Genomic DNA, 24,737 nt, shown 5'->3' on the forward strand with positions numbered 1-24,737 from the left:
TTCCCCCATTGGTCCGAATGTGGCAGTCCATCAAAGTCGAGGGGCGGGGAGGCCTTGCTTCTATTGGCTCTCCTTTTCCGCAATCCCCGCCTCCTGCCGACTCTGCTCAGCCTCTCCTGAGCCCTACACCTCCGGGCTGCTTGTGATTGGTGGAAGTCGGGCTAAAGTAGACTCCGTCCCACCCCCGGCCCGCTCGCAGGCTGGAGCCGGGGTCAGCTTTGGCATCTTCCTACAGTCAGTGACCAACTCCTAGCTTCGTGAGCTCTCGCAAACCCCAGGTTTTCCCTTCCAGTCTCCCGCCACGAGAGCGAGTCCCGCGGCCATCAGGCTGTAGGGGAGCGAAGAAAAGAGAATTAGAGAAAGATCTGGCTGGGTCTGGGTGGTGTCTGCAGTGCCAGAAAGGGAGGTGGCGGCGGCTGCGGCAGCTGCGACCACGGCCGCGCGGGACGTGAGGCCCAAGAGCAGCCGACCGCGGCGGCGGAGGCGGCCGTTCCAGCGCCTCGCGCCGGGGCCGTTAGTCAGCAGAACACGAGCCCGTGTGGAGGAACAGGGTCGGCGCGAGGCGAGACTGAGGAGCTTAAGCCGGCCCCCTCGGGCGCCGCCGTCCTTCCACGTCCCGGCGCCGGGGGCTGCAGCCCTCGTTCCTGGCTTCTCGGCCGGGCCCGCCCGCAGGCGGGCAGAGTCCGGCAGCGGAAGCGGCGGCAGCGTGGATCGCGCCTCGTAGAGGACAGCGCGGCGGCAGAGGTTCTCTCCCGGCCCTTTCAGCCTGACGCCTCGGCTGCGGCCCTCAGGTGCAGGTGCGTGGGGCCGCGGCGGGGAGGTGGGGGCCCGGGCGCTGCGGCCGGCCTGGAGGAGGGGGCGCTGGGCCGGGAGACGCAGCGCGGGAGTGACGAGCCGGGGCCGGGCGGGGGGAGGGGAACGGGAGGCGTCTTTGTTGTTGGCGACTGGGATTCCCTCTAGGCGCTGGGAAAGGCAGAGAAGCCACTCCCGATCGGGTCTGGGATTTTGAGAAGATTGTTGGTTCGGTGAAGGGGAGAGGTAGCAAAGTCTGCGGTCGATAAGGCTGCGGGAGTCGGAGGGCGGGAGACGGACGGACAGATCGATTGGGGAAGGTTTTGGGTCCTCCTTGCAGAGAAGTCTCATTTCATCTTTTGCTCTTCGCCCTGTGGACAGAAAGATGGGGTCAGGTTCACATTCACACCCTCGCTCATTGTGAAATTCGCGTCTCCTGAAAACTGTCTCCTGAATGTCCTCGAATGTGCCAGCCTTCATTTTTAGATCGAATCATGCCGGGTCCTTGGTGATTTGTGTGTTCTAGTCCGGCTGTTCTAGGGTCTTTTTCTCTCGATGATCGAGCTTCACTCGAACTCGAGGATAAGCTCATCAGGAATTGTTTTTGAATTGAAAAATTAGTGTTTTGTTGGAATATTTTTGAACCCTGAAACGAAAAGTTATGTCAAGTTAGGTTGTACTGTTGTGAAGAGGTGTTTTAAAGAAGAGAGTTTAACCCTGGCTTTTTTTTTTTTTTAAAGAAATGTTCAGAGCTTTGATCCATGGTGATTTCTGCCAATACCAGGACACAACTTTCAAAAACGACACGTTGATTTATCAAAGTCGGTGTGAACTGTATTTGTTAAGCAGAAGAGTGAGTAACGGAATGCAGGGAGGGTGACCTTTAATTTTTTGCTCGTAGCTTTTGAAAAGGTATTCATGTTTAATAGTTTTTTTGCAATATACAGTTCCTTGATCCGCAAGATAATTCATTGATTTTTTTTTTTAAGGCTCCATTAAGTAAAAAGAATTTTGGAGTTCTTGTGTCAGCGTTTAAAACTACCTAATGAATCTGAGTAAAAAGCCAGGTACATGTTGTAATAGCATTCGTCAAGCTTACATTAACAAGAAGACATAATATGATGAGCTTTTTTTGGTAGAGAGTTTGTCTCATATGTTTATAGCATAAACTCATTTGGATGATTTATCTAATATCTAATCATACCCAATATTTTGGTAATTATCATAATTGACAGTGTTCTAATTGGGTACCCAGTTCTTTGCTTGTTGAAAGGAGTGGAGGCTAACTTAGAGAAGAGCAGTGGAGATAGCCATGCTTCAACTTAAAAAAGAAATAAGGTCCCTGTTGGGCAATAATTACTATATTACTTGAGATCCAGGAGGAAATAAATAGCACCCTCACCCATATTTTGACCTCTCTTTTCTCCTACTCTAGTATTAATAAGGTTAATTGGCAAGGATAGGATTAGATTTTTAGCAGGCTAGGCAGTTTTAATTTTGTCTGTTGCTGTGCAGTACTGTAGTTGATCAGTGGCTTGCTCCTTGAGTATCTTTGCCTGCTTTAAAATGTGTATGACCTCTGACAGAGAATATTCTATTTCCTGTGACAAGGAGAATTACCATAAAGCATCATGGCAATGTAATGTTTTGGACAATTTAATGAACACAGAAGAAATAGGCTGTGTCTGTTCCAAGTTTTGTCACTGAATTGGTCTACAACTCCAGGCATGCTATCTCACATCTGAGTCAGTTTCTCCATCTGTGATATAGGGCTAATAAAATATGCCACCTGCTCACTGTGTAGAACTGCTCACTGTGTAGAACTGCTCACTGTGTAGAAAGGGCAGTGAAAACCAACAGTTCTTCTGGTTATGTGACATTGGTTGTTTTAGTGAATAACAGTGCTTTTTAATGCAATTCTCTAAGTTTGTTTTCGTATTATGAATTTCACTTCCTTGGTGAAGAATTAGGATAAGCGTAGTTATAATAGGGAAACTCTGTCCATATGCTATCACTTAGGAATGATAAACTCTAATATAATTTGGTGTCATATCTTTAGAATCAGTGATGACAAGCAAGTTGAGTGATAGATTGAGTTGGTTGCTTTATTTACTGATAGATTTTATTTCTACTATATCCAAGGTAAAGTTATAACTACAAAACAAAGCTTCCCCTATACTTGGTACCCCTCTTAAATCCTATTTCCACACTCCCAACCACAAACCCCAAATTGACATGCATCCTTCCTATCCATGTGTTTATACATTACTACATTCCTTTATATCCATGAACATTATATGGTTTTTCTTTTATTGCTTTAAGACTGTTTAAGTATGTTTTTCTATCTGTAGCTTGCTTTCTTCACTGAACAAGCCGAGATTTATCTGTGCTGATTCAGGTAGCTCTAGTTAATTATTATTGTCATTTGTTTGTGTTTTATTGTGTGACTATATCAAGTTTCTGTTAGTGATTTTAGTGGTTTTCAATTGTTTTCTTATTAAACACGGTGTAGGGAATATTCTTGTCTATATTTATTTAGGTAAAGTAGAAGACCTCCTCCAGAGTGACTCTTGAACCTATATCTCATTTTTATAGAAATATTTTACAACCTCCCCAATACTGTCCTAAATGAAATTCATAATAATAAACTTCAGTTGGTATTTTAAATAAAGTAATATGCTTACTAAAATAAAGAAAGAATTTATAACAAAGTAATGTATTGCACTGTGAAATGCTCAGGTTCAACTACATTGTAATCTTGCTACCACGTGTGATAATAGACCAAAAACATCAGAATTCTGGGGGTCGGTTAGAAATCAGGACCTCAGGTCCTACCCTAATAACTAAGATACTGAATATTAACAGGATTCCCAGGTAAACTGAGTGTACCTAGACGTCTAAGAAGCACTGCTAGAAGAAATAGTAGTAGTCAGATACTTTGAACAGATGGGATCACCTTGACTAGGACAGCTGCTAAAGCAGATTAAACAGATGTGTTGAATTGGCCACTGGAATACCGATAGAGGGATTTGATTTGATAAGTTTCTGAAATAACTATAATTTCAGTAAAGTTTCAACAAAAATAAAAATGTAGTCTTCTCTCTTTAAACAGGGGTTGCATTCTTTTACATCTTAATTTTTGTTAAAACAATGCAACTATACTTTGTGTTAAGTCCTATTTATTAATATCTAACCATAGTTTTTCTTTCTGGTCGCTTAAATGAGTGTCCAGCAGAATGTTCAGAAGTCACTGGACATGGGGCAGCATTATCTTTACATACCATGAGTGCGTCGTGTCCCTGGCATCTATTCAGTAGTGCCCCCCATTTGTTACAACTACAAAGCCATTATTGAAAAAGATTGCCCGGGGATATAAATCTATCAATAGTATTAGACTGCTGGAACACAGGATAGGAGCTGCTTCTTCGCCTTCATTAGATACAATCAGTTTTCTCTCCAGAGTATATCAGTAATGAATGAAAGGATCTGTTTCTCCACCTTCCAAATACTTCAGTTCATTCACTCAGTTGTGTCCAACTCATTGCAACCCCATGAACCGCAGCACGCCAGGCCTCCCTGTCCATCACCAACTCGCGGAGTTTACCCAAACTCATGTGTATTGAGTCGGTGATGCCATCCAACCACCTCATCCTCCGATATCCCCTTCTCCTCCTGCCTTCAGTCTTTCCGAGGATCAGGGTCTTTGCAAATGAGTCTGCTCTTCGCATCAGGTGGCCAAAGTATTGGAGTTTCAGCTTCAGCATCAGTCCTTCCAATGAACAACCAGGACTGATTTCCTTTAGGATGGACTGGTTGGATCTCCTTGCAGTCCAAGACTCTCAAGAGTCTTCTCCAACACCACACTTCAAAAGCATCAATTTTTCAGCACTCAGCTTTCTTTATACTCCAACTCTCACATCCATACATGAATACTAGAAAAACCATAGCCTTGACTAGATGGGCCTTTGTTGGCAAAGTAATATCTCTGCTTTTTAATATGCTGTCTAGGTTGGTCATAACTTTCCTCCCAAGGAGTAAACATCTTTTAATTTCATACATGCAGTCACCATCTGCAGTGATTTTGGAGCCCAAAAAAAAAAAGAGTCTCTCAGGGTTTCCACTGTTTCCCCATCTGTTTGCCATGAAATGATGGGACCAGATGCCATATTCTTGGTTTTCTGAATGTTGGGCTTTAACCCAACTTTTTCACTCTCCAATTTTTTTTTCATCAAGAGGCTTTTGAGTTCCTCTTCACTTTCCTGCCATAAGGGTGGTGTCATCCGCATATCTGAGGTTATTGATATTTCTCCCGGCAATCTTGATTCCAGCTTGTGTTTCTTCCAGTCCAGCGTTTCTCATGATGTACTCTGCATATAAGTTAAATAAGCAGGGTGACAATATACAGCCTTGATGTACTCCTTTTCCTATTTGGAACCAGTCTGTTCCATGTCTAGTTCTAACTGTTGCTTCCTGACCTGAATACAGATTTCTTAAGAGGCGGGTTAGGTGGTCTGGTATTCCCATCTCTTTCAGAAGTTTCCAGTTTGTTGTGATCCACATAGTCAAAGGCATTGGCATAGTCAATAAAGCAGCAATACATGTTTTCCTGGAACTCTCTTGCTTTCTCTGACCCAGTGGATGTTCCCAATTTGATCTCTGGTTCCTCTGCCTTTTCTAAAACCAGCTTGAACATCTGGAAGTTCACGGTTCACGTATTGCTGAAGCCTGGCTTGGAGAATTTTGAGCATTACTTTACTAGCGTGTGAGATAAGTGCAACTGTGTGGTAGTTTGAGCATTCTTTGACATTGCCTTTCTTTGGGATTGGAATGAAAACTGACCTTTTCCAATCCTGTGGCCACTGCTGAGTTTTCCAAATTTGCTGACATGTTCAGTGCAGCACTTTCACAGCATCATCTTTTGGGATTTGAAATAGCTCAACTGGAATTCCATCACCTCCACTAGCTTTGTTCCTAGTGATGCTTCCTAAGGCCCCCCTTGACTTCACATTCCAGGATGTCTGGTTCTAGGTGAGTGATCACACCATCGCAATTATCTGGGTCATGAAGATCTTTTTTGTATAGTTCTTCTATGTATTCTTGCCATCTCTTCTTAATATCTTCTGCTTCTTTTAGGTCCATACCATTTCTGTCCTTCATTGAGCCCGTCTTTGCATAAAATGTTCCCTTGGTATCTCTGATTTTTCTTGAAGAGATCTCTAGTCTTTCCTAATCTATTGCTTTCCTCTATTTCTTTGCATTGATCACTGAGGAAGGCTTTCTTATCTCTCCTTGCTATTCTTTGGAACTCTGCATTCAAATAGGTATATCTTTCCTTTTCTCCTTTGCTTCTCACTTCTCTTCTTTTCACAGCTATTTGTAAGGATAGCCGTTTTGCTTTTTTGCATTTCTTTTTCTTGGGGATGGTCTTGATTCCTGTCTCCTGTACAATGTCACAAACCTCCGTCCATAGTTCATCAGGCACTCTGTCTATCAGATCTGGTCCTTAAATCTATTTCTCGCTTCCACCGTATAATCATAAGGGATTTGATTTAGGTCATACATGAATGGTCTAGTGGTTTTCCCCACTTTCTTCAATTTAAGTCTGAATTTGGCAATAAGGTGTTCATGAATGAGCCACAGTCAGCTCCCGGTCTTGTTTTTGCTAACTGTATAGAGCTTCTCCATTTTGGCTGCAAAGAATATAATCAATACGATTTCGGTGTTGACCATCTGGTGCTGTCCATGTGTAAAGTCTTCTCTTGTGTAGTTGGAAGAGGGTGTTTGCTATGACCAGTGCATTCTATTGGCAAATCTCTATTAGCCTTTGCCCTGCCTCATCTTGTACTCCAAGGCCAAATTTGCCTGTTACTCCAGGTATTTCTTGACTTCCTACTTTTGCATTCCAGTCCCTGTAATGAAAAGGACATCTTTTGGAGATGTTAGTTCTAGAAGGTCTTGTAGGTCTTCATAGAACCGTTCAGCTTCAGCTTCTTCAGCATTACGGGTTGGGGCATAGACTTGGATTACCGTGATATTGAATAGTTTGCCTTGGAAACGAACAGAGATCATTCTGTCATTTTTGAGATTGCATTCAGCTACTGCATTTCAGACTCTTTTGTTGAGTATGATGGCTACTCCATTTCTTCTAAGGAATTCCTGCCCATAGTAGTAGATATAATGGTCATCTGAGTTAAATTTAGTATTCCAAATACTTAAGACTTCTTAAATTTTGACATTGTATGGAATATGAAATGTTAGCTCATTGTAATTTTCATGTATCTTCCCCAGTTAGTTGTGTAGTTTAGAACACTTTAACTTGGTTTTCAGCGATTCATATTCCTTTTCTATAAATTGCCTATTCTGTTTTTCTTTGAGATTATTTTATTGATTTGTAAGTACTTTTTATGTATTTAGGGTAATAGTACTTAGTAGGCTTTAGAAATATTTTCTAGTCTTTACAGTGCCTTTTTATGTTAAATATGGTATCTTTTGATGATGACATTCTTAATTTTAATGGCAAATTTATTCTCATGATGGTACTTTTTCTCTGTAAAGGAAGTATCTTGAGATGTAAAGATTGTTACAGTTTGTTGTAAAAGTTTTACTTTCTCACATTTAGATGTTAAGTACATGTAGAGCTGTTTTTATATAATGAGATATTTGTGAATCTAAATTTACTTAATAAAAATGACTACCCTTTATACTGAAATTATTTTTATGTTAATGTGCTCTTATGAAATTATAGTGATAGTGGATTATATTTAGTTTGTAACATCATTTTGTGGGAAAATTAAAATTTGATAACTCTTGTCATTCCAACTTTAAAAAAATTTGACTGGATTTTAATAAAAGATTTGAGAACTACTGCTTTTAGAGTACTCTGATCCTTTTTATTCATGTTTGCCTCACATTCATCATCTAAAACATCACTGAAAATGATCAGGTACTCTTAGGTACTAATCTTTCATCATCTGCATCTCTACATTTTACAGTTTAACGTGTCTTGTCATCTCTTTTTATTCTGACTAGAATATTTTAAATAATACTTATGATCCTCATTTGTTTTCCCAAGAATTAAAGGTGAAAATGGTTAAACACATCCTCATACAGTTAAAGATGAGAAAAGGGAAAGGAAGAATGGGCCAGTGTCTACTGAGTATCAATCACTGTTCTAGGTTTGAGGAGGTGCATCTGCAAACAAAACAAGCAAAGATTCCCTAACTTCCTAGAATTTACCACCTAGCAGAGGATTATACACAATATGCATAATAAATATCTAATATGTTAGAAAGCGATAAATACTTTTAAAGAAAAAGTAGAGAGTGGGAAGGGGGAATCAAATGAGGCAGTTTTGACCTTTCAGAAGGGGAGAATAAGCGGAAATGTGAGAGATGCAGTGAGGGCCTTGACCATGCACATAATCTTGGAAGAGTGGACAGAATCTAGTGTTAAGTTAAAGCTGTGTTCCTGGCTCTCCCATTTAATAAGAGGATGGACTTGGACAAGTTGATTGACATAACAACCTGAAGCCTTGATTTCTTCATATATAGAAAGATGATATTCTAAGAAAAGTATTGTTAAGATTAAGGGAGGGACTTCCCTGGTGGTCCAGTGACTGAGCCAAACCATTCCCAATGCAGGGGAATTGGGTTTGATTCCTGGTCAGAGAACTAGATCCCACATGCCTCAGCTAAGACCCAGTGCAGACAAATAAATAAATAAATATAAAATTTAAAACAGCATGTTAAAAAGTAGAGACATTACTTTGCCAACAAAGATCCATCTAGTCAGGGCTATGGTTTTTCCAGTAGTCATGTATGGATATGAGAGTTAGACTATAAAGAAAGCTGAGCACTGAAGAATTGATGCTTTTGAACTGTGGTATTGGAGAAGACTCTCATTGAGAGCCCCTTGGACTGCAAGGAGATCCAGCCAGTCCATTCTAAAGGAAATTAGTCCTGAATGTTCATTGGAAGGACTGATGTTGAAGCTGAAACGCCAGTACTTTGGCCACCTGATGCGAAGAGCTGACTCATTTGAAAAGACTCTGACACTGGGAAAGATTGAAGGTGGGAGGAGAAGGGGACGACAGAGGATGAGATGGTTGGATGGCATCACCAACTCAATGGACTTGAGTTTGAGTAAATTCCGTGACTTGGTGATGGACAGGGAGGCCTGGTGCGCTGCAGTCCATGGAGTCACAAAGAGTCAGATACAACTGAGTGACTGAACTCAACTGAAAATTCTGAAAAAGATAAAAGGAGATCACAAGTGAAAACACCTACCTCCTTCCTTCATCTCTCACCATGTAGATTTCATGTACCACTCTACTTTATTTCATAGCATTTGTCATAGTATATATAATAACCCGTGTCAGTTGATAAATTTTATCTCACCTCTTGTGAAATAATGAGAAGAGCCAGTCATTGTAGTATTGGGTTGGCCAAAACGTTCATTCAGGTTTTCCGTACTGTCTTATGGAAAATCCCGAACAACCTTTTTGGCCAACCCAATAATATATATCATTAATATATAGTCATTTGTAGCCTTTCTTTAAACTTTTTTTTTATTTGAAAATTATTTCATGCAGATTTGTTGTAAAGTGTTTTTATTTATAGTGTCTTTATGCTAGAGCTTCAAATTGTATTATAGGCATTAGCTCATTAATCACCACACATCATTTTTGTGATAGAGGTGGTAGAAATGTATCATCTTGCACTTGAAGGAACTGAAACTGCTAAATGGCATAAAGTTACACAAAAAGTCAAGGAGAATCTGGGCCAAATCTGATTATGGTTATGTTTTCTCTATGTTCTTTTTTCCTTTCTGCAGTATTGCTAAGTTGACTCTCTCTAAAGCAAAAAAGCAAAAATATGTAGTTTGTTATATTGTTAAATTAGTGGCCTTTAGAAAATCATTAGATGCAAATGCTATTTTAGTTATGACTTTATTTTCAGTTTTCCCTGTAAAGCTTCTTACAGTGTGTAAGGAGGTGGTACTAGAATTGGCAATAGAGTTAGGGGGTTTTACCCTTAAAATACATATTGCAAAGAAATCATTTTCATTATGTCTGTCTTGGCATAACTAAGATTTATTTTTAGAAGGTAGCCACAGTAAAAGAATAGGATTAAGAGCATAAGTATATGCTTGACATAGGTCAGGATGAAGAAGAATGGGGGTTGAAAAAAAATGTCATTAACTTGGTTTAGGCAGGTCTCCATTCCAATGCTAACAAATCTGAAATAAAAGCAAATGCCTCCAGGAACAAAAATACAAGACATTATCAGTTTACCAATTGCAACAAATTTGTTTGACTTCTGATTTTAGATTATTCTTAAATGTGCTTTGAAAATTAAAATCAATTGAAATAATTCCTGTAATAATATTTCCCCCAAAATGCCATTAGCAGACTGACCTAGATTTTTTGTTTCTGATTAGTATCCTGCTTGGTGTACTGATAATTTTTCACTCTTTAGCTTTGCCATCTTCACTTAAAGTAAAAAATTAATTTCCACACATCAGCTATCAAGAAGAAGATAATGCCATTCAGTAACTTGGTTTGGCAAGCTTATAAATCTGAAACACTACAAGTTACATTTCATTCACAGCTTTTTAACAGACCTCAATGTCACTTTTATTAATGAAGATTTGGGGCGGTGAAGTCAATGTGAGTGAGGAGGACCTTTAAATATACATTCTGATAGAATTCCCTAGGGTAATGGCTTTCAATTTTTTATTTGTTAAAATCCATGAGAAGTTTTGCTTTTATGACCTAATACATGCTTATGCACTCACACAAAAGTTGCCCCTAAGAGATTATCTAAATGTTTAGTAGAATGAATAAAAAGGAAATTGCTCAGAAATAAGGATAGATGTTAGGAAGGGAAATATCAGTTCAGTCACTCAGTCATGTCCAACTCTTTGCGATCCAGTGGACTACAGCACAGCTTTCCACTCCATCACCAACTCCCGGAGTTTGCTCAAACTCATGTCTATCGAGTTGGTGGTGCCATCCAACCATCTTACCCTCCATAGTCCCTTTCTTCTCCCACCTTCGATCTTTCCCAGCATCAGGGTCTTCTCCGGTGAGTCAGTTATTTGCGTCAGGTGGCCAAAGTATTGGAGGTTCAGCATCAGTCCTTCCAATGAATATTCAGGACTGATTTCCTTTCGGATGGACTGGTTGGATCTCCTTGCAGTCCAAGGGACTCTCAAGAGTCTTCTCCAACACCACAGTTCAAAAGCATCAGTTCGTTGGCGCTCAGCTTTCTTGATGGTGTAACTCTCACATTCATAAAATGACTACTGGAAAAACCATAGCTTTGACTAGATGGATCTTTGTTGGCAAAGTAATGTCTCTGCTTTTTATATGCTGTCTAGGTTGGTCATAGGTTTTCCTCCAAGGAGCAAACTTCTTAATTTCATGGCTGTAGTCACCATCTGCAGTGATTTTGAAGCCCAAGAAAATAAAGTCTGTCGCACTTTCCCTTGTTTCCCCATCTATTTGCCAGGAAGTGATGGGATCAGATGCCATGATCTTTATTTTTTGAACGTTGAGTTTTAAGTCAGCTTTTTCACTGTCCTCCTGCACTTTGATCAAGAGGTTCTTCAATTCCTCTTTGTTTTCTGCCATAAGGGTGGTATCATCTGCATATCTGAGGTTATTGATATTTCTTTTGACAATCTTGATTCCAGCTTGTGCTTCATCCAGCCTTGCATTTTGCATGATGTACTCTGCATATAAATTAAATAAGCAGGGTGACAATACACAGCCTTGACGTACTGCTTTCCCTATTTGGAACCAGTCTGTTGTTCCATGTCCAGTTCTAACTGTTGCTTCTTAACCTGCATACAGATTTCTCGGGAGGCAGGTTAGGTGGTCTGGTATTCCCATCTCTTTCAGAATTTCCCACAGTTTTGTTGTGACCCATACAATCAAAGGGTTTGGCATGGATGATAAAGCAGAAGTAGATGTTTTCCTGGAACTCTTGCTTTTTCTATGATCAGACAGATGTTGGCAATTTGATCTCTGGTTCCTCTGCCTTTTCTAAATCCAGCTTGAACATCCGGAAGTTCCCAGTGCATGTACTGTTGAAACCTCGCTTGGGGAGTTTTAAGCATTACTTTGCTAGCGTTGGAGATGAGTTCAATTGTGCGAGAGTTTAAGCATTCTTTGGCAGTTGCCTTTCTTTGGGATTGGAATGAAAACTGACCTTTTTCAATCCTGTGGCCCCTGCTGAGTTAAAAAAAGGAAGGGAAGAGGGTGAATCAATCATGTATGACATGGTAAAGAATTTAGGGTTATCCAAGAGCTTCACTGGTGGCTCAGATGGTAAAGCGTTTGTCTACAATGCCGGAGACCCGGGTTCAATCCCTGGGTCGGGAAGATCCCCTGGAGAAGGAAATGGCAATCCACTCCAGTACTGTTGCCTGGAAAATCCCATGGACAGGGGAGCTTGGTAGGTTACAGTCCATGGGGTCGCAGAGAGTCGGACACAACTGAGCAACTTCACTTCAAGAGCAATATAAGACCCACTGAAGAATTTTAAATAAAAATGTGAAATCGCTTGACAGCAGTGTAGCATGTGCATTAGAGGAGTGTAAGATAAGATATTTCTGAGTGACTATATGACATTAAATTGAAAAGTAGTTGAGCTAAGATGTGACTTAGGTGATGGAGAGATACGTAGGAGTTGGGCCTTGATTGAATTAGAAGAATAAAAGGGAGAGGGAGGAGGAGGGAAGGAAGTCTGGATTTAGATATTCAGGGTCTCTAGCTTAAGAGAGAGGTGTGTGCTAAAGACTTAGGTTTAGACACCATTGGTGTATAAGTGATCGTTGAAGCTAGGGATATGGCTGAGAACAAGAGACAGGAAGACAAAGGAAGACCAAAGTGGTAGATGAAGCCTGGATTTGGGTGAGTTAAACAAAAGATAAGCGGAAGATAAAAGAAGCCAATCTGTAAATAATAGTAATAATAATAATAGTGTGTGCTCAGTCATGTCCTACTCTTTGTGACTCCATGGACTGTAATCCGCCAGGCTCTTCTGTCCATAGAATTTTCCAGGCAAGAATACTGGAGTAGGTTGCCATTCCCTACTCCAGGGAATTGAACCTGCATTTCTTAAGTCTCCTGCATTGACAGGCAGATTCTTTACCACTGCACTACCTAGAAGGCCTATTAATAATAATGGTACAACCTTTGAAAGATCACCAGAAAAACCTAATTTCAAGGAGAGGAGAGCACAATGGTGTTTAATTCCACAAATGATTGTGTAAATGGAAGACTAAGAAATAACCAATGCACTTGAAATTATGAAGTTACCAGTAATCCTGAACAATCAACAACTTTATGATAGATGTTAGGTCACAATTCATTTTGGGCCTCATGGGAAATAGTGGAAAATAGGAGTAGAGAAGTTTGATTCTGAAAGATAGTCAGAGAAGTAGTAGAATCTAGATATAGATACATACTTTTTTTTTTAAAGAGGAGACTCTTGAATATGTTTATAGATAGTAGAAATGAATAGAAGAGCAGGAGAAGCTGAAGATAAAGGAAACATCAGCAAGGATAAAGCAGGGTCTCTGAACAGACACATTGAACCTTCCAGGATATGTGTGGAGAAGTTGGTCATGAAGAAAGAACACTTAGCAGTGAGAAGGAAGTCAGGATTTGATTGATTTCTAGGGTCCAGAAAGAGATCAGATACATGCCTGCATTCTCCAAGTAGTGAAGAACATCTGTTTCTGCATCTAGCATAGCAGGAATTCAGATGTCTCATTTATTGTTCCCAGCGACTCTGCACAGTTTACAAATATTAATAAGATTGAGGCACAGAGAAGTACTGTAATTTATCTAAAGCTGCACAACTTAGAAGGTAACTGAGCTGGGATTTGATTGCATTTGTACCTAGTTTTAAAGCCCAGTAGTTCTAAAATTTTTTATTTTTGAGGGAACAAACCAAATTTCCAAAAAGAGGGAAGAGGCTTCCAATGTAAGTTTCACCCAGTACAGTCACTTTAAAAATAAAAACTTAGTACCTATTACCATACTTTTGGTTTTTTACAAGTTTCATTTTTCAGAAAAAAGATGTTTGTTGTTAGAAAATTGTCAAAAGGATTTAATCTCTAAATAGATGGCAACCCTCTTAATTTATTAACTCACTACTTTTGTCCTTAACTCTTCTCATTTTGCTGAAGAATGGTAAAAACTTGTGTAGGCTAGTGCATGCGTGCTCAGTTGCTTCAGTCATGTCCAGTTCTGCAACCCCATGGACCGTAAGCATGCCAGGGATTCTACAGGCAAGGAATACTGGAATGAGTTGCCGTACCCTCCTCCGGGGGATCTCCCTGACCCACGTTACCTGCATTGCAGGCAGATTCTTGACTGCTTAGCCACCTGGGAAGCCCATCACAGGGGAGTACCAGTCCTTACACTACCCATGCCAACAAAGATTCATGAAATGAAACTTGATATATAAAAGTAAAGTACAGTGTTACCATTTTATAACAAGCTTCAGTTATTATAGCTGAATGTTTTGTGTTGAAAAGAACTAAATATTGTATTTCTTCCATATTAGAAACTTCATATTTTGGTTTGCTGCAAATTGATCTCTATGGGTTTTCACTTCCAAACTTTTAAGAAGTTAATAAAATCACTGATAAACAAAAGCAACTCCAAGAAATTCAAAGCATTAATTGACAAACTGTTTTGTAAATTTGTTAGATATTTTTAGGATTTGTTTATAAGGTTATTTTTTGAAGTGCTAAAAGCCACTGTAAGTCTAAATACTTTAAGAAACAGAAAATCAAATTGCTCTAACAGATCTTGTACCATTGCTTACCTACCTTGTCCTACTTTGGGAATATTATCCTATATGCATATACTCATTTGCTTGTAGAAGGGAGAATATTGCCTAACTTAAAATGGTACATCTTTAATCAACATGTGTAACTTAATGTTAGTCTTAGAGTTTCTACCAAAGTGAACTGAGCTAAGTTCCATGTTCTTCTCTTTAAGTTTGAAGTTCTGCTGCCCGTGATTGCGCTGGAAAGCCGGAAGAGTATGTATAAGAGGGGGACAGTTAGTGTTCAGGGGCTTACAGTGGGACACTAACTGATATCTTATCACTTAGGGACAGTATGTTTTATCTGGGGGCTGCAAGAACAAATCACTCTTGTAAGTACCCAAGTCATTTAAAAGTGAATGCTTTAACAGTATAAATCCTTCCTAGTAGCACACATTTCATTTTAAAAGAAACTCACAGTCAATAGAAGAGAATGTTCAGTTTTTGCCAAAACAAAATTTAAATTAACTCTTCAGAGTAATTCATGAATACTAGGCTCCATGTTTCCCTAATTAATCAACTGGGAGGCATTTCAACTTTCTTTTCTTTTTTTTTTTTTTTTTTTGCCACCATTCAAATAAGTCTTTTAAAAAGGATTTTCTAACCTTGTCCAAGGACACTGGTGATAATAGCTTAATATGTAAAAATATAGTGTTGCAGCTTTATAATCAGGAAATGGATTTGCTAATTTCCAGATAATGATTACTAGCCAGTTAGAACATTAGCACATTAGTAAACTGTACATGTAGTTATTATCCTTAACTTACTGGTCTGTTTATTTAACTGCCTCTCACAGGGATTTTAAATATATCAGAAGGTGTTTTTTTTAATGCATAGAGTACAATGTAAATAGAAACATAATTTGTCAATTATTATGGTTTCCAGAAAGATTCAAGCCATAAATTACATACACTGGTGTTGTGAATCATGGTTCAAAATAACAAAACATATTTTAATTATATTTAGCATTATCTCAGTTTACATTCTGTCAGGTCTTTAGATATAGCTGCAAGGTCTTATTTTCTTTAATCTTATATCTTTTTCATTGCATTAGTATATTGTTGTTGATCAGGTACTGCCTGTATACTACTGAAGAAAATACATGGTCACTGACCTCATAGTAAAGACAGTAGGCATTAATCAATTAAGCGCAGTATTCACCTATAAAGGAAAAGAACTGCATGCTAAGAAAAAGAATGACATGATTAAGATTTGAGGTGTACAAGATTTCTGGAAAAAGTGGCATTTGAAACCAGAATGCTAGAGGTCAGAGGAAGCAAACGATGCCTGTGTGCAAGGACAGTTGGATACAGCTTTCAGGAAATTGAAAGAGGGTGTGGAAGACTGCAATCATAGAGATGAAGGTATCAAGATAAGTTTGGACAAGTAGGGAAAGGCCAGATCACACAAGGCCTTTAAGGACTTATGGAGAAAATAGATTTTACTACAAGTACAGTGTAATAAAATAGATTTTATTACAAGTCAAGGAGTTCTTCACCAAGGTAATCTGGTCATGTAGAAAAGAAATTGTAGGTTAGGAGAATATATGAATGAAATTCACATTTACTCTCAAGTATTTTCTATTTGTTTACGCACACATTCTGAGTTGTTCCTTCTGTTGTCTGGGTAACTCTGGTATGTCCTCTCATTTGTAAAAGCTAGGAATTACTGCAAAAAAGTCGGAAAGGTAACCTCAGTAAATCAAAAGAATTACATGTGTTCTACAATTAAGGGTGACAAAAAAATGATTGTTTTTCCCAATTGAACTCTCTATTTACTATAAAGATTTTATGATAATTGAGATCAAGTTCATTGAAAACTACCTGCTGTTTGATACTGTTTTAATTTTAGTAATGTTCCCGCAGGTTTCACATTTTGTGTTCTCTTTAGAAGTGTTATATTTTAAAGACTATTTTTACATTTTTGTTATTTTTTAGTAGAATATACAATCAGATTTTTTCCTTCTGTGTGGTCAAGGAGAGGAAAGGCATCATATCCAGTTGCATAAAGAGCAACAGTGTGAACATGGGGTATGATGGCCCCAAAATCCAGGCAGGTTACAGAGGAGAAGGAGGATTTAGCATAATAAAATATTCTTGCTGGAAAAGCTCCAGATCTTTTAGTTTAATCTTCTCACATTAAAACTGAGATAGTTGGGAGCATAAGAGATCACTTGAGTTATAACTGGAAACAGTTTCCTAATTTCCTGAGTTGGTGTTGTTTCTACCATTCGTTTAGTTTATAAAAATGAGGTACATATAATGTGAAATAAGACTTCTTCAAAAGGTAAAAATTGTATGAAATGCCAAAAATTATTAGATGAGTTTACTATTTCATGCGTAAGGTGGTATTTAATAACCCAATTGATGACATTTGAAAGGGTGAGTGGATTACCCATCTTTCATGCTTGCTTTCTTCTCCCACAAAAGTATTTACACCGGAGGTACACTAGACATGTATCTGAAACTAGCAATCAGATTCTTCTCAAATCAGATGTCAAGGATGTGCCTCAACTGGTTTTTGCAAGCTTCTGTTCTTCCCTCTGTCCTACTTTTCTCTGGCATACAATATCAGAAACATCTTTGTTCTCTATCAGTTTTGACTAAAATACTTTTCAGACCTATTCTAGAAATTATCTCTAAAAACGCAACAACAACAAAAAGGTCTACAATATTTACTTGCTGCTTGCCTCATTAAAAGGAGAATTAAAGACAAATTATTCAGAATACTTATTTATTTTTGGAGGCTCTGGATCTTCGTTGCTTTCTCGGGCTTTCTCATTGTTGTGGCGAGCGGGGTCTACTCTTGGATGCACCATGCAAGCTCTGGAGCACGGGCTCAGTAGTTGTGGCGTGCAGGCTTGGTTGCTCTGTGGGTTGTGGAATCTTGCTAGACCAGAGATGGAACCCATGTGCCCTGCATTGGCAGATGGATTCCTAACCAGTGGACCACCAGGGAAGTCCAAGACAAAATTTATATTAACTAAAATATCCAGTAAATCAAGGTTAGTTTTAGTTTATTTTGTGTGGTAGAAAGTTATAAACAATTACTTTTAAAGTAGTCACATATTGATATTTAATTAAATGATTGTGGTTTATACATTTTGCACTATATAGCCATTTGTTTATTAATTTTCTACTTTCTAAATAATGTGTTTGACATGCCTCCATGTAGCAGTTTGAAGGGTATGCCTGTTTGATGTTTGTTTTTGAAAGCTTAAGATTTATATAGTACACAAGATACCGTGCTCCAGAGTCACCAGTACTGTCAAATTGTAATGTAAATCCAAGTCAGTGTCGGTCTATATGCAGTTGCCTAAATGACTGCATCACTCTCTATTCTATGTGTAAAGAACTACAACGGTTTCCTACACATTGTTAAACGGAGATTTACTTTTTAAATTTCTCATTTGTCTGATCCTCCCCCTCCTCTGATGTCTTTCTTCGTTTCCACCAGGTACCCTTTGCCTTAGTTGTGTCTTAACTGTGATACTTTAATGTGTAGTGCTCTCCTAGCCTGGAGAGTTTTCCCTCTCCTTTTGGAAATCATATCTACTGGCTATCACATTATAACTTCTTCGTAAAGTCTTTCCTAAGTATTATCTACTTTTGTCTGATTCCTGAAGTTTAAAGTCTACCCCATATTACATAGCACTTAACATTTTTATAAGATGAAAAGACCCTGTAGAAAGAACATTTTGTTGTTCAGTTACTAAGTCCTGTCCAACTCTGGGACCCCATGGATTGAAGCATACCACGCTTCCCTGTCCTTCATTATCCCCCGGAGTTTTCTCAAATTCATATCCATTGATTCAGTGATGATATCTAACCATCTCATCCTCTGCCACCCCCTTCTTTTGCCTTCCATCTTTCCCAGCATCAGAATCTTTTTTAACAATGTAGAACATCAGTTTATTAATAATGAATGTATGTATCATTCATTATAATACAATTAAAATTCAGATGACCAATTTACAAAAGAGCACATGAGTTTAAGAATTAACAGACTTGAATGAACATTAGGCCTATTACCATGTATGTCTCAAATGAAGAAACAAAGCAGTTAAATGGTATGTCCAAGGTCTTAAAGAGTTAAAACTGACTCTTAGCCTATTGAATGTGTTGCTCTTATTTTCCTTAATTAGACATATAAGCATTTCTTCTTTGACATAGTTATTCCAGTTGCACAAAATTTCCATCTTTGAAGAAACAATGGCAAAATGTTGTTTGTTGAGGCCAGAAAGATATTAAGCACAAATTATTTTGACTTTGACAAATTATAGTGACTGAGTGTTGATTACACGTTTTCTAGGAGTGGTAGTATTTCTTCAAGCCTTTACTTGTGGATGAGTATAGCTAAAGAAAAGCAGCTGGCAACCACTATAAAAGGAAGTGGTGAAAGTGGCAGTTTATATTGATAGGCAGATTGAAGGCCATACGAGTAACGATTGACTGGCTTGTTACCCAATCTGTGTAAAGAGAGGTACTGATATTTGTTAAGAAATATTGTACTCGCACTGAGGCTGCATAAATGTCAGAATTCCCCACATCAGTTCAGTTCACTCACTCAGTTGTGTCCGACTCTTTGCAACCCCATGGACTGCTGCACACCAGGTCTCCCTGTCCATCACCAACTCCCAGAATTTACTCAGACTCATGTCCGTTGAGCCAATGATGGCATCCAGCCATATTATCCTGTTTCATCCCCTTCTCCTCCCGCCTTCAATCTTTCCCAGCATCAGGGTCTTTTCAGATGAGTCAGTTCTTTGCATCAGGTGGCCAAAGTATTGGAGCTTCAGCTTTAGTATCAGTCCTTCCAATGAACATTCAGGACTGATCTCCTTTAGGATGGACAGGTTGGATCTCCTTGCAGTCCAAGGGACTCTCAAGAGTCTTCTCCAACACCACAGTTCAAAAGCATCAATTCTTCGGTGCTCAGCTTTCTTCACAGTCCAACTCTCACATCCATACACGACTACTGAAAAAACCATAGCCTTGACTAGATGGACCTTAGTTGGCAAAGTAATGTCTCTGCATTTGAATATGCTATCTAGGTTGGTCATAACTTTTCTTCCAAGGAGCAAGTATCTTTTAATTTCATTATTGCAGTCACCATCTGCAGCGGCTTTGGAGCCCCCAAAAATAAAGTCTGACACTGTTTCCACTGTTTCCTCATCTGTTTGCCATGAAGTGATGGGACCAGATGCCATAATCTTAGTTTTCTGAATGTTGAGTTTTAAGCCAGCTTTTTCACTCTTCTCTCTCACTTTCTTCAAGACTCTTTAGTTCTTCGCTTTCTGCCATAAGGGTGGTGTCATCTGCATATCTGAGGTTATTGATATTTCTCCCGGCCATCAGGGATTGATACAAGGAATAAACTTGTATGTTCATGCAGTTCTGTGGTTCTGTTGTCCCAGTGCTGTTGTTTATTCCCTATGTCATGTCTGACTCTTCTGTGACCCCATGGCTCTGTAGCCCCAGGCTCTTCTGTCCATGGGATTCTCCAGGTAAGAATACTAGAGTCGGTTGCCATTTCCTTCTCCAGCAGATCTTGACCCAGGGATTGAGACCACATCTCCTGCATTGCAGATGGATTCTTTACCGCTCAGCCACCAGGGAAACCCACAGGTTGTCCCAATGCTTGACAAAAACACCTCTTTCAAAATAGTGTCTGTAGGAACACTTAAAATTGTACTCTGATCCACCCTGAGACCATGTAGTTTTCTGTTTTTTCCTTGCATGCTTAAACAGATTTATATCTGTTTTACTTCTCTGTACTGCTTTATTAAATAAGTAGGATAAAACCAACTTAATTTAAATAACCTAAATTTCACTCCTTCACCAAATTAACATTTTTAGGACGCTAAATCTAGAGCTGATCTAGCGGAATAGCCTATTATTTTGGGAATTGATATTTAATACATATATGCAAGTTTGGACTGCTTCCGTTTTCAATTTGAAGAATGTGCCAAGCTCTCAGCATCTGTCATACCACCTTTCAGTGTTCTAAGGTAGAACTGTTTCTTGTTAACATCTTTTACCCCCAAATGGCAGTGTATCTGGATCATGGAATAATGTATTTCTCCTAAGAATTGACATGGGACAGGGACCTCTCTGGCGGCGCAGTGGTTAAGACTCCGAGCTTCCATGGCAGAGGGTGCAGGGTTGATGCATGGTCAGGGAAGCTCCATAGCATGCCTCACAGTGCAGCCACAAACACACAAAGTTAAGAATTGATATTGGACAAACCCTTATCAGGATGGTTCTGAGCTGGGTATTATTTAATCAGTCTCATGCAAAAGCAGTTAATGTGCTATCAACTTGGGATCAAACCTGAAAATTACCTTGGATACTAACAGCACTATTAAACTATGTGTGGTTCTGTAAACCCTGAATCTGTATGTAAAATTTTTAGAAAAGGGGATCCAAAACATTTAATTACAGTATGACCTGAAATCTCTCTTCTCAAAAATCTGGTTTTCAAGTCTTATAACCTACCTATACCCCTTGGTTCTATAAATGCTCATTCTATCCCAAATTTCACTTTTATATAATTAATATTTTCAGCTTTAGATGGAAATTTCTACTTTATACTACTGACTTTAATTTCTTTTTTCCATTTTAGCAATGCACACAATCCAGATTATAATTCTGGTAGCGATTTATTCCTGACCTAGGGATATGCCTTCAACCTGAGCATGAAGGACTATTGCTAGCTTGTTGTTCATACTAATTCAGTACAGAAAAATATTTTGCATTTCTATATATTAGCAAAGAATTAGAATATGGTATTTTTTTAAAAGATTAAATAAATGTAGAATACAGAAATACAAACACTCAGAGATTTCAGTTCTTCCCAAATTGATTTCTAGATTCATTGCCACTCAAAAACATCTCAACAGAATATTAAGTATCAAAGTTAATCAAAATGACAGGTCTCCATTGGTGATTGTAGAGATGTTCCTGCAAACTAATGCCACCATTGAAAGCAGTTTGGCAGTCCATTTTGGGTACATTTTAAGAAAGAAATTTGACAATATTGCAGAATGTATCCAAAGACTTCCTAGAGTCCTTACACATTTGAAGGCCACTGAAATATAGCTGAGAAAAGAAAAGACGGAAAGAAGAAAAGGAAAGATATACCCATTTGAATGCAGACTTCCAAAGAATAGCAAGGAGAGGTAAGAAAGCCTTCCTCAGTGATCAATGCAAAGAAATAGAGGAAAACAGGAGAATGAGAAAGACTACAGATCTCTTCAAGAAAATTAGAGATACCAAGGGAACATTTCATGAAAAGATGGGCACAGTAAAGGACAGAAAAAGCAGAAGATATTAAGAAGAGATGGCAAGAATACACAGAAGAACTATACGAAAAAGATAACCACGATGGTGTGATCACTCACCTAGAGCCAGACATCCTGGAATGCAAGTGGGCCTTAGTCAAGTGGGCCTTAGGATGTATCACTACCAACAAAGCTAGTGAAAGTGATGGAATTCCAGTTGAGCTGTTTCAAATCCTAAAAGATGATGGTATGAAAGTGCTGCACTCAATATGCCAGCAAATTTGGAATACTTAGCAGTGGCCCCAGGACTGGAAAAGGTCTGTTTTCATTCCAATGCCAAAGAATGATCAAACTACCACACAATTGCACTCACTCATATGCTAGCAAAGTAATGCTCAAAATTCTCCAAGCCAGGCTTCAACAGTACATGAACCATGAACTCCCAGATGTTCAAGTTGGATTTAGAAAAGGCAGAGGAACCAGAGATCAAATTGCCAGCATCATTGGATCATCAAGAAAGCAAAAGAGTTCCAGAAAAATATCCACTTCTGCTTTATTGACTATGCCAAAGCCTTTGACTTGTGGATCACAACAAACTGAAAAATTCTGAAAGAGATGGGAATACCAGACTACCTGACCTGCCTCCTGAGAAATCTGTATGCAGGTCAGGAAACAACAGTTAGAACTGGACATGAAACAGACTGGTTCCAAATAGGGAAAGGAGTACTTCAAGGCTGTATATTATCACCCTGCTTATTTAACTTATATGCAGAGTACATCATGTGAAATGCTGGGCTGGATGAAGCACAAGCTGGAATCAAGATTGCCAGGAGAAATATCAGTAACCTCAGATATGCAGATGATACCACCCTTATGGCAGAAAGCGAAGAACTAAAGAGCCTCTTGATAAAAGTGAAAGAGGAGAGTGAAAAAGTTGGCTTAAAACTCAGCATTCAAAAATTAAGATTATGGCATCTAGTCCCATCACTTCATGGCAAACAGATGGGGAAACAATGGAATCAGTGACAGACTTTATTTTCTTGGGCTCCAAAATCGCTGCAGATGGTGACTGCAGCCATGAAGTTAAAAGGCACTTGCTCCTTGGAAGAAAAGTTATAACCAACGCAGACAGCATATTAAAAAGCAGAGGCATTACTTTGCCAACAAAGGTCCATCTAGTCAAAGCTATGATTTTTCCAGTTGTCATGTATGGATGTGAGAGTTGGACTATAAAGAAAGCCGGGTGCCAAAGAATTGATGCTTTTGACTTGTGCTGTTGGAGAAGACGACTCTTGAGAGTCCCTTGGACTGCAAGGAGATCCAACTAGTACATCCTAAAGGAAATCAGTCCTGAATGTTCATTGAAAGGACTGATGCTGAAGCTGAAACCCCAGTACTTTGGCCACCTGTTGCGAAAAACTGCCTCATTTGAAAAAACCCTGATGCTGGGAAAGATTGAAGGCAGGAGGAGAAGAGGATGAAAGAGGAGGAGATGGTTGGATGGCATCACCAACTCGATGGACCTAAGTTTGAGTAAGCTCCAGGAGTTGGTGATGGACGGGGAAGGCTAGTTTGCTGCAGTCCATGGGGTGTAAAGTATCAGGCAAGACTGAGCCACTGAACTGAACTGAACTAAAATATATCACTTTCTTTCATGTAACAAGTAAAATTTTCCTGTTTTAAACAGTGACTCATAATCTTTAGAAAAGAACATCAAAGCTGTCAATTTATAAATGCCAATATACTTTTTTGCCGTCTAGTGGCCAAAACTACTTCCTACTTGCCCCAGGTACATATTCTTACCTTCTGAACCCCCCCAAAAAACTTTTTCATATAGTCTTAAATTTTTAAATTTTGTGTGGTTTGATTTTGGGTTTTGTGTATGAAATGGGAAGGTCTCTTCCTCATTGCTTCTCTTTGTCCACTAGATTCATTATACTCTTTACATGTCCACACCATACATAGCAAAACATTTCTTTCCTAAGACTGATCTTAACTCTGTGATTAGAAACATGGACTCTGGGTCAAACTATTAAGTAGGAATCCTGGCTTCACTATAGTTATCTTGGGGAAATCCAACTTCTCAGTTTTCTCATCTGTAAATTGGGCTGGTGGGGAGGATAAGGGCATCTCTTTCATAGGGTTGTTATGAGGATTATTTATGAAGTTTCTTTTTTCTTTTTACAAGATCTAGCTATATAAGTATTTTGATAAATAAACACTAGTTTGGCTTTCATAACCTAGCAAAATACCATACCTGCATATTTATATCACTGAACATCAACAGTGATAGTACTGTTTGATTTGTTTTGTTTTACAAACTTTAGCTCAGCTGTCATTGGCTTTTGAGTGACTTCTGTGTGACTCCTGGGTCAGCATGCTTACACAAATATAAAGGATACTCTTTTTAATTCTTTGTTCGTAAATATGAATTGTAAGTGAAGAAACAGTCTAACAGCCTGAAAATAAAAGATGAACAGAGGGAACAAACATCATCTGAAAAACACAGTTGGACAAAACAATAAAAATTTGGCTCAGTATTCTAAGAAATTTGAGAGGGTATTGCACCCCTAAACCAAAAGATTTTTAAATAAAAGTTGTTTTTATACTCTATAGAGTACCAAAGTAGCAATCTGAATTGAACAAGAAGAAATTCCCTAGGAAATAGAGCTGAAAGAGGAGAAAAAGAAAAAGTTTATAATAGTCCTGGGATTCCTATATAGGAATTCCTAGTAGAAAGGAAAGGAGATGGGAAGGGAATTAAAAAACAGTAGAAGAAAAATTCTTTAAGTCTTGGGGCTTTAGATCAAAATGGC

The 24,737-nt window shown here is 38.9% G+C and overlaps 1 protein-coding gene across 4 annotated transcripts in view; it reads left to right on the forward strand.

The window, feature by feature from the left end:
* The first annotated feature begins 133 nt into the window (after window positions 1–133).
* The window catches only part of ABHD17B (abhydrolase domain containing 17B, depalmitoylase), a 44,035-nt gene continuing 19,431 nt past the window's right edge, over window positions 134–24,737 (forward strand). For 2 of the 4 annotated variants that reach the window (XM_069574090.1, XM_069574089.1), the window contains exon 1: window positions 134–797. Coding sequence is in view for 1 of the 4 variants with exons in the window: in XM_069574088.1 (XP_069430189.1) it covers window positions 1,535–1,645 (111 nt within the window). In the remaining 3 variants the exon portion in view is untranslated. Of the gene's footprint in view, window positions 798–1,532; window positions 1,646–24,737 lie in introns of all 4 variants that reach the window. The other 2 variants (XM_069574088.1, XM_069574092.1) reach the window with 2 other exon arrangements.

Source organism: Ovis canadensis, chromosome 2 (assembly GCF_042477335.2).
Source record: "Ovis canadensis isolate MfBH-ARS-UI-01 breed Bighorn chromosome 2, ARS-UI_OviCan_v2, whole genome shotgun sequence".
In the NCBI taxonomy this organism is placed as follows: Eukaryota; Metazoa; Chordata; class Mammalia; order Artiodactyla; family Bovidae; genus Ovis; species Ovis canadensis.